This window comes from Elephantulus edwardii, unplaced genomic scaffold (assembly GCF_000299155.1).
Source record: "Elephantulus edwardii isolate Elephantulus edwardi_28Jun2011 unplaced genomic scaffold, EleEdw1.0 scaffold00124, whole genome shotgun sequence".
NCBI classification, from domain to species: Eukaryota; Metazoa; Chordata; class Mammalia; order Macroscelidea; family Macroscelididae; genus Elephantulus; species Elephantulus edwardii.
Window position 1 is genome coordinate 671,622 of NW_006399874.1, and position 10,640 is coordinate 682,261.

The 10,640-nt window shown below is 42.6% G+C and overlaps 1 protein-coding gene across 2 annotated transcripts in view; it reads right to left on the bottom strand.

Moving 5' to 3' along the window:
* The window catches only part of GCLC (glutamate-cysteine ligase, catalytic subunit), a 48,514-nt gene extending 39,492 nt beyond the window's left edge, over window positions 1–9,022 (bottom strand). The window contains exon 1 of one of the 2 annotated variants that reach the window (XM_006893128.1): window positions 8,846–9,022. In XM_006893128.1, the coding sequence (XP_006893190.1) occupies window positions 8,846–8,995 (150 nt within the window). In that variant the 5' untranslated portion in view covers window positions 8,996–9,022. The remainder of the gene's footprint in view (window positions 1–8,845) is intronic. The other variant, XM_006893129.1, reaches the window with a different exon arrangement.
* Window positions 9,023–10,640: the final 1,618 nt, after the last annotated feature.

The following is a 10,640-nucleotide window of genomic DNA, read 5'->3' on the forward strand; positions in this document are numbered from 1 at the left end:
TAATGTCTCTGACACAACTACCCCCATTACCCCATCACTGACTGAGTCAATTCATTTCATCCCAAGGTCTTCCTCTCTTGAGCTGTTCCTGTACCCTCCCAAGCATAATGTCCCTCTCCAAGGACTGGTCTATGTCAGATGGAACTTCAGAATCTTCGCCTCCAGTCTAGTCTCACCCTCTCCAGGATGAATGTGTTAGTTCTCCTAGTAGTCCATGGTATATATTCAATACTCTTCTCCAGCACCACAGATCAAAGGCATCCATTCTCTTTCTATCATCCCTGGTCACTGTCCAGCTTTCTGATGCATAGCAAGTAATTGTGAAGACCATGGCCTGGATCAGGTACAGCTTAGTCTCCAGAGACATTGTTGCTCTTCAGTACTCTGGAGATGTCTACAATGGCAAACTTTCCCAATGCAATTCATCTTTTATTTCCTGGCTGCTGGTACCAAGAATGTTGATCAAGCATCATACACGCCTTCCACAGTGGTTGCACCATTTTACACTCCCACCAACAGTGAATAAGGGTTCAAGTTTCTCCACAACGTCGCCAGCATTTGTTGCTTGTTGTTCTGTTAAATTTTGGTAGCACATATTTTTAACTGCACAGTTAAAATGAGTGCAAATTATTGTATATAAATTAAAATCCAATGAAAGTACTTAAAAAGAAAATCTACCTAAAAACCAAGTAATAGAATACAAACAAATGAAAAAAGTACCAAAAGTACTTAAACTAAGCTTAATTCTTAAATTTTAAGCCTCAATCCCTGACACACACCTATGATCAAGTCTCTGGTTTCCCAGCCTTCAAAAGGAAACTTTTGGTAAAATAACTGTTGAAACAAAGAAAATCCAAACCCCAGAATTCTTTCTCCCCCCCTAAAAAAAAGGGGGGGAAGGAGACTAAACACAGAAAGACTCCAATCATGTCTAATTCTTTTTTCTTTGGCTTCATCAATAAACGTGATCAAATAAATGCTCTTGAGCCAATGCCTAGTGGCAGCTAAAAGAGGTAAGATACAAAATGTTTTTATGTGTGGGTCATAGACACAATCAACTCTAAGAAACAGAACTCTTTGTAACGACTATCAAGAACTAACTCATGCCTAGTACTTTAAGAAGCTGATGCCATATAATGCATTTTAAAAATACAATTTAGACTTCAGAATGCAATCCAGAAAGACTGCAAAAAGTTGCTAAGTACAGAGAATTACAGCTGAAAGGCAAATCTCGGTTAACTGGAATAAAACCTCACATTCATGGAAAGCCTCATTCCCATATAAATGGCTGAGATTAAACTGCACAATTTTAAATTTCTAAGAAAAAATTTTAAGTTACTACAGAGCTTGTCTTCCCCCTCTCACACACCACCACCTTGTGTACCATCAAACTGGATCTTACTGGCACAGGAGGAGATTGCTCCAGGGCATCATCTGGTGGATTAGAATTGTGCGCCTTCAGGATTGCAGCGCAGCTTCTTGCCACTAGGCTACCAGAACTCCCTGGAGCTTGTCTTTAAATATGGCTTTTCTAGGATCATTTGAATGTGGATGACTATGTGGCTGGGCATTAATATGTGAATGGGGTATGTTAGCTTATCGACAAGGGACTGGCTATCTACTATTTCACAAGGGGACCGGTTAGTCTGAACAAGCTACAAGAGGATTGGCTAGTCTCACCAATAAATTGGATAGCTCCAGATAGAAGAATTGGAATCCTCCCTTGACAAAGAGCAAAGAGACCTTCTCTTCTGCCGGTGAAGAGGAGGCAGAAAAATATAAGACATGATTCAGGACAGCAGCAGCAGCCTGGTGAACTGAAGAATTTTTGTGAGAAGGTACTGTCGGGCAGGACGGGAGAGAGGCATGAATACTGGTAGGAATGAAAACTTTGGAAAACTGGGAAGGGAAGCCAACACTAGCAGGATTGCGAACTTGGAAACACTTAGAGCCAGGAGGCTTGAGGTTGAGGTGACAGTGTGCACATTTCTCGAGTTGTCTTCACTGTACTGTTATTTGTATGGATTATAATCTTTTGACTCCTCCAATATGTTTCTCTGTGGTCTGTGAGCTGTCACATTGGATTTGAAACCAGCAAAGCAGTGAGATTGGTGTTGGTGTTAGGAAGAGTAGGCATGGAAGTGTGGGAGACATATCTGACCTCATGAGAATTGATTTTGTGTTACTGACGCTGTGGACTGGGACGGTTCCCCCCTGTGAAGGAGAGGTCAGATACAACCACCCTTACCTAGTTACATCTACTATTTCTAAGTTTTTACGTAATGGTACTGTGTAAACCATTTCACTAACATTATCTCACACAATATTAACAACTGTAGTAAGAAGAGCCTTATTTTCTCCATTTTGTAGATCACAAAACTAAGGTAAAACAAGATTAAGCAATTTGTCCAAGGCTACACTAAACCTGGTGAGAATCTTTGTTTTCTTGATGTTGAGCTCCAATCCATAGTGAAGGCTGTAGCCCTTGACCTTCTGCAGGAAACACTTCAGGTCTTCCTCAGTTTCAGCAGACATGGTTGTGTCATCCGCACAACGGAAGTTGTTGATGAGTCAGTCTTCCTTCAATCCTGAAGCAACTCCTCATATAGTCCAACCTCCAGAATGATCTGTTCTGCATAATGATTGAAAAGGTATGGAGATAGGACACCACTGGGCCAATTGGCCGCATCATGATAGATGATGAAGAGACTGAGATTGTTAACAAGCTATAGTTTGCTTGGCTACACAATTAACACACCTGGTACCAGCAGCCAAGAAATTAAAAGACGAATTGCACTGGGTAAGTGTACTGTCAGGTACCTCTCCAGAGTACTGAAAAACAACATCAGTCTGGAGACTAAAGTGCACCTGATCTGGGCTATAGTATGCAATTACTTGCTAAGCATCAATCAATAAGCTGGACAATGACTAGGGAGGATAGAAAGAAAATCAATGCCTCTGAGACGTGGTGTTGGAGAAAAGTACTGAATATAGCATGGACTGCCAAGAAAGCAAATAGGTTAGTCCTGAAGAAGGTGAAACCAGGCTGCTCCTTGGAGGCAAGGATTCTAAAGCTTCGTCTGACATACCGTGGGCATGTTGCAAGGAGGGACCAGCCCTTGGAGAGGCACATCATGCTCTGAAGGATTGGAGGGACAGTACAAGAGAGGAAGACCCTTGGAAAGATGGATTGATTCAGTGGCTGGGGTAATGAGGGTAGGAATATCAGAGGCAGTAAGGCTGGCAAAGTATAGAGCAAGTTTCAGGGCTATCGTACAGAGGGTCGCTATGAGTTGCACATAACAACAACACTAAACCTACAATTCGACTCAAATGCCTGTGCTTTTATTCCTTCTAGGGTTATAGCTCAAGACTATATTTCTTTGTTATGAGATCACAGTATTTACTAACAAGCTACACATTTCCCAAAGTCACTTAAATTTACTCAATCTAAAACAGGATTTTGTAATTTAAATTCAACTGATGAGATACTAAATTCCATCTTGGTTTTATCCGCTAAGAGCACATTCATATTAAAGAGGCACTGTATTTACCTCATAGTTCACGTGGTCTTTTCTGCTAGGCAAATGACTACTTTTTGTCTGAGAGCCACCTCACTGAGTTAACTTTTTTCCTCCCCTCTTATATTGTTTCCTGACACCTCTACAACTTTTATAGTTTGGACTCTGTATTCTATAAAAGGAGAGTGTGATGAAATCTCATGCACTGTAAATAATCCAAAGCCTAGCATAGTAAGTTTAAGACATTGAAAAGTGAAACATTTCAATTTCAGTGTTTCAACTACTAACCAGCTGAAAACTCCTGGTAAGTAATAAATTGAGAAGAACTGAATGGAAAAACAGGCACACTTATCCTCACATTTAAAATCAAACCAAACTCATTGCCAATAGTCCTAAAGGGCAAAACAGAACTACCCTACAGGGTGTCCAAACAGTAATTTGGGGGCAAATTACTTGTACTGTAAAACTGTAAGGACGCAAATGCTGTCACTTCTTTTTACCAGGAAGCAACTGGTGGTCTGAACCCCTGATCTTAGGGTTAGCAAGCAAGCTCTTAATTAACCAGTATGAAACCAGGCTTCTCATCCTGATACAGCAACATTTACATAGTCAAATTTCTAGGGCTGCCTTCTAGTGCATGCATCCCGGTTTACAAACATAATATGTACCAGAAAAATTTATGAGTTGTGAATGATTTTCTTTTTGTGTGTACACAGAACACTTACCCATCTTCCATTCCCTCTTGAGTAAAATGAGGTAATTTCCTTGGCACCTAGGCCAGAACTTTTATTTTCCCACAGAAACAGCAGAACAATTATAAATATTTGGTAATATTAACATTTATCATATAAAAAAGTCTAGTATTTGTAGGCTGATCTGAGGATATCTTTTTTTTTTTAAGGTACTCACAGGAAAAGACTTCTGGGTTCCAAATATTCAATGTACAGATGCTTTATAGAATACGATCCATTTTTGCCACAGTGAGCATGGAGCCTTGTCCTTACTCAGTTGGCCTAAGTGTACCTCCAGGTGAATTTCAACTTTCTGATTTGAAACATTAACTTTCTTATGAGTCTTAGGGACTCAAACTAGAAAAGTTGGACTGGCTCAGAGAGACCATTACTCGCTCATTTTCCAAATAAGAAACTGTGGTTCAACATCACAAGGGCAAATTTGGCAGTCTTTGAACTAGAACACAAGTAAAATGCCAAATCTAGAGTTCTTTCTGGTGTAAAAAGATAAATGCTGTTCTAGAAAACAGGGCTTAGCTTTTCTAAAGTGGCAGCCTCTCCTTTCAAGTAAAGGTAAAGACCAGAGTCTTAAGACTTATTGTTTCTTTTAAAATCTAAATTTATGGTCGTATTAACATGAGAATTTCCCAGGCAAAGCAGGAAATGGTGCTGGATTAACATAATCCAGTAAACTGCTTCCAAAACACTACAGTCTGGTAAGGTCAGCCTTCATCTCTTGGGCCACACCAGTCACCACACCCTTCTCCACATTTATCTGTTTAGTGCCTTTCTCAGTATTCGCTCAGGCTTCAGCATGTAAAGGAGCTTGCTTGCTCTTTATCACTCCAGGCCTATCTTCAGACTTCTCAAAATATGCAATAGCAAATCCTCATTATTTTAAGTATTAGCATTAATCCTGGAGTTATTTCTCTCTTTCTTTTTCACAAAGATCAACTCATCAAGGAAGTCTCCCCTAAGAAGCCTAAGACTGTAGCTTTCCCACTCCTCTGGACTGCAGTACACAGCAGATATTTACATAAGACTTAATGCAAACATCTCAAACACCACAGTTTGAATCCATCAGCTGCTCCTTGGGATAAGGATGGACAATTTCCTTCCCTGTGCTTTACTATTTCTGAAAACCCGATAGAGTGTCAGCTAAGGGTTGGTTCCAACTTGACAACACAGCAAACCTGAAACATTCTTATAATCTTACTAGGTGTATGAAGAGATACTCTTTATTCATTCCTAAAAGCCAGGGTTTGAAATCACAGGTGAAAGGTGAGGTTGCCTGCTTCTGTTAAGCTCCAGAAACCCTATGGGGTGGTTTTCTACAGTTTTTATGAGTCTGAATCATTTCAATGATGACAGGTTAAGTGTGAGATGCCCCAAAAGAATATCACCATCTACCTTCCCTTAGTCCACACTGGATGCCAAGATACCAAATGAGAATAAGAACCTATATCTTATAGAACAAGGGAAGACCCTGAGGTAAACCACCAGAGCCATTCTAGAAGAGTAGTAGCAATTTTGGGGGGTGGTCTCCCCTTTTTTGTAACCAGCTGGGCAGGTACATAATCTGGATTCTTGTATCAGGTGCTTATTTCCAACTGAACTGTCAACACTTGCAGACAGAAATATGTTATTCTTGAAAACTCCACACTCCACCCAGAGACACAATTAAAACGGAATTTAATAAATAAGAGATATGTTTTAAAATCCAATTTAACTTTCCTATTTGTGGTTTCTATGAAGCAGCAAACTCATTCCAAAGAACACTAATCTGTTGACAGAAAAAGAGTAAAGGAGGAGAGAATGTTAAAAAAAAACAAAAACCCCAACAAATTACTTAAGAAATTATAAACTGCTAAAGAGGTGAAACATCTTTTAAATAAAATTTATAAGATCAATTGATAGCTTTAGTTCATTTATAGCATTGATTATTTATAAAAAAAGAAATTTAAAGGTGTCTTCTCAATAGTCCCAATGAAAATTTTCAGAGAACACTTTGACTTTTAACCTAAGAGCGGCTCTATCCCAGTCTACATCTCTAATTATTCAAAAGTCTAATTCTCAACAGATAGGACCAATATGAAGTATCACTATCTGGCTGAAATAATGGGCACAATTTTCCCCTTGTGACGCATAATACCAGTCTGCCTTACTGTCATTTTTCTTCACTTCCCTGTATCCTTAAAGAAGGGAGGAAAGTCTTAGTAGCCCTCTCTACCATAGTTTGCCCAAATTTGAAATATGTACTACAAGGGCCTCCTCTTTATCTCTTACCTACAGTTTACTTAACAACCAGAGAAGTCACTTGAAACAGTTAAGATTAACATCTTACAAATGCTGTTTTTACCAAAAGAAAACAAAAACATTTCTACACACCAATTAATACACTGACAGTGGGAATGTAAAATGATGCTGTCACGGAAAAAGTATGGAAATTCTCTGAAAGCTTTGCATCTCCTGAAAAAAGACAGTTATAATTACCATAGGACCCATCAACTCCATAGCTAGGTGTACACCCCAAAGGCTTTAAAGCAGACACACAGATACCTGCACACCAACTCTACTGTAGTACTATTACCGAAAGCCAAAAAGGTGTGTGTGTGTGTGTGTGTGTGTGTGTGTGTGTGTATATATATAAAGAGTCCATCAATAGACAGCTAAAATAAAACGTAGTCTCCACATACAGCCACATAGAGAAATGAGGCTGTGATAAATGCCAGGGCAAAGGTAAACTCTTAAGATATGCTAGGTGAAATAAATCAGGCACAAATGGACAAATACTGCATTCTCTTACTTCTTTGAAATGTCTTCAATGGGCAAATGCATAAGAAAAAAGCAGTAGTTTCCAAGCACTTGTAGGTGGGGAAAATGTTAGATTATTTAAAGAAACATAAATAAAAAAGATGTACAAACATCCCTGTCCTCCTGAGACCTTATTCGTGAATGACAGTACACAAATGAACTGTCTGCTGTTGATAGGTGGCCTTGAGTTTACTAGAACTCCCAGGAACCATATGACCTTGAACCATCCGATCTCTGCCACATTTAGGTCCCATGTTGAGGTCACTGTGTCAATCCATCTCTTTCACTGACCCCCTACTGTTTGTTCACAGGTTTAAAGTCTGACTAAACTTAAGTTTGTTTAGTGCTATCTTAGTTCACAACTCACAGCAACCCCATAAACAACAGATCAAAAACTTGGCCTTATCCAAAGCCATACCCTTACCACTAACTGAAGTTTAGTTAACTACAACAGAGGAATTACCTCCAAATACATGATGCTTTTCTGTCCAAGTAAGTTAAGTGTGCCAATCCACTTATTTTAGGAATGTAATTTACTAGTAATCATATCTTTCTAATTTAAGACAATACTGCTCTGTAGGAGAATTCTTACAATCTTTGGGAAAAATGAAATCGTCCCAACAGGAGAAAATTCTGCATAGGTGTAGCATCTTGACCACAGCGTTAAGATTTCTGATAAGTAATTAATCTTCGAATAAGAAGATGAAGAAATCGCTCAGATTGTCAAGCAATCTACAGCAATACATGAAAAAAATCAAGATTGACTTCTACAGAAGTCATCTGTGTCTTCATATGTGGAGCCTGGGCATAGTTGCTAAAAGGTTCCAGGTGGGACTTCTGGAAACCCCATGATCGGTCTACTAAGTCTTGAATGGTCGCTGAGTCAGAATCCACTTCACTGCAACCGGTTTGGGTTTAGTTACAATACACGTGACTGGGTTCTTCTGAAAAACGAGGCCAGAGTGTAAAGAGCTTTGGTATATAAGACTTTAAAATTAACAGAAGCCAATGCTTTCCAAAGCATTCAAACTAGCAAAGTGATGAACATACCTGAATTCTAAGACAAAAAGTTTAGGTTGCCTGAGCTAGGTCACAGGAAAGATTAAGTAAGGAACGCCGATTTTGAAAATCTTAAAGCATTCATTTAGGGTTGAAACAAGCATCTGTCAGAAGAGTTCCCTCTTCCCACCCACGCCTTAGGAAAATGAAAATCTAGTGTAAAGCGTGTGCTTGTGAGTGTATTAGGAGAGTGAAAGAGAGCAAGGGAGGGAAATTTGGAGAGGCTTAAGGACCAGGGTCAGGTGGGACAGAAGCAAAAATCCAGAACTCCTAGGTCCTTAGGACCAACGGGTCTTCTTGATCAACTTTGTCACTTTCGTACTAATCACAAACGCGAATTGTGGGGCACGAGAATGGACCACTGATGGCAAGTTAGCAGTCAGACTGCAAACTCCTCATCGCACCCAACGTCACTTTTTCATGCTCACGCCCTCTTCAGCGCCCAATTCATGTCTGCCGCAGAGACCACCCAAATAAATGAACTTCAGGGGCAATGAAATGAGCGAATGAATGAATGAGAGCAAAAGGGAGGCGTGTTACGGAGGCTCGAGGCCAGAGGGCCCCGCCTGGCACCGGGGAGCGCCCGGGGACCCCCGGGAGACCATGGGGGATGCGGGCAGGACCGGGGCCCGGGGGATGCGGGCCGGGCCTCGCCGAACAAAGGCGACTCGGATCGGAGGGGCCGGGGCTCCAAGCCGGGCGGGGGCCGCGGGCGCTCACCTCGTCGCCCCATTTGAGCACGTCCTTGTGCCGGTCCTTAACGGCGTGGTAGATGTGCAGGAACTGGAGGATCCCGTGCCGCCGCACGTGGTCTGCGTGGCGTTTGGTTTCTTCCCAGCTCAGCGGCGAGCCCTGGGACAGCAGCCCCATGGCCGCCCCCTGCTCCTCCGGCCGCTGCCGCTCGTTCCAGGCGCGGGCTCCGGTCAGTCACCGGACACTCTGCCACTCGCAGGGAACAGCAACAGAGGCGGCTCGGCCTCGTGGGGGCGCCCTCGGGCCGCAACTAGCGAAGGGAGGGTCCCGTCCGCTCCGCCTCCCAGGCGCGGGACTCCAGCCGCCCAAGTGACGGATCCAAGGATCTGGGGCGCCGCGCGGACAGAGACAGAGATAGAGGAGAGGAGGATTGCAGGCTGGGAGGCTCCTGCCCCGGAGGCCTCGCCTCTCGCCTGCTCTGTCTCCCTGCCAGCTCTTCCGCCGAGGCGGCGGCCACGGACCCCACCGCCGCGGTGCGACGGCGGCTCCCGCTTCTCTGTGCCGGTTTTGTACCCTGGCTTCTTCCTACTTGTGACCAAAACCTGCGCCGCTACGGAGCATGCCCAGTTTCCTAGCTCGCGTGCTCACCGCTCCGGGGACAATCCGGCCCTCCAGGTTTTATAGGCCACGGGCGGGGGCGGGGGCAGGAGGCGGTGCAGGGGAGGAGGCGTGACGGAGCGCGCGCAGGGACTTCAAAGGGGACCGCGGAAGAGGCGTGCGCAGGCGTGGTCAGGGCGGGGTCACGGCCAGTTGGGTCGGCCTCCCTTTACGTGAAGGCGAGATACAAAAATCCGGTTTCCCTAACCCAGAAAGAAAAACCCCAAGTTGGAGAAGAAAGTAATTGTTTGAATCGATAAAGAATTCACCACGTTATCTATCTATCTATCTATCTATCTATCTATCTATCTATCTATCTATCTATCTATCTATCTATCTATCTAATTTTTTTTTTTTAGGCTAGAAGAGAGGGACTTTTCTAAATCTCTAAAACCACGGTGAGGGCAGCAGGTGTGGTAAGAAAAGTAGTTAAGTCGAGTGTCAAATAAAGCAGCTGTTCAATGTTAAGCTCCGAAACGTACTGGCTGTGTACACAGACTTGAGGTTAATTATTTCCCCATGACTGAGATTGTTAACAGCGTTAGTTTGCTTGGCTCCACGATCAACACTCTTGGTATGAGCAGCCAGGAAATTAAAAGACGAATTACACTGGGGAAAGTCTGTTGTCAGAGACCTCTCCAAAGTACTGAAGAACAACGGTATCAATCTGGAGACTAAGGTGCACCTGATCCAGGCCATAGTCTTTGCAATTACTTGCTGCTCATCAGAAAGCTGGACAATGAGAAGGGATGATAGAAGGAGAATTTATGCCTTTGAACTGTGGTGCTGGAGAAGAGTATTGAATATACCAGGGACTGCTAGGAGAACAAACAAGTTCGTCCTAGAGAGGGTGAGACCAGGCTGCTCCTTGGAGGCAAGGATTCTGAAGCTTTGTCTTACATGCATTGGACATGTTACAAGAAGGAACCAGTCCTTAAAGAGGGACATCATGCTTGGGAAGGTGGAGGGACAGCAACACATATGAAATCTAATTATTTATGTCGTAAACTCAATTTTTAGTCTGATGACCATATGATATATTACTCTGGAGATGAAAAGACAAGGAAAAATGGGGTTGCCTTTATAGTAAAAAAAGTAATTTCTAGATCCAACTTGAAGTACAACATCGTGAGTGACAGGATTATATCCATACGCTTACAAGGAA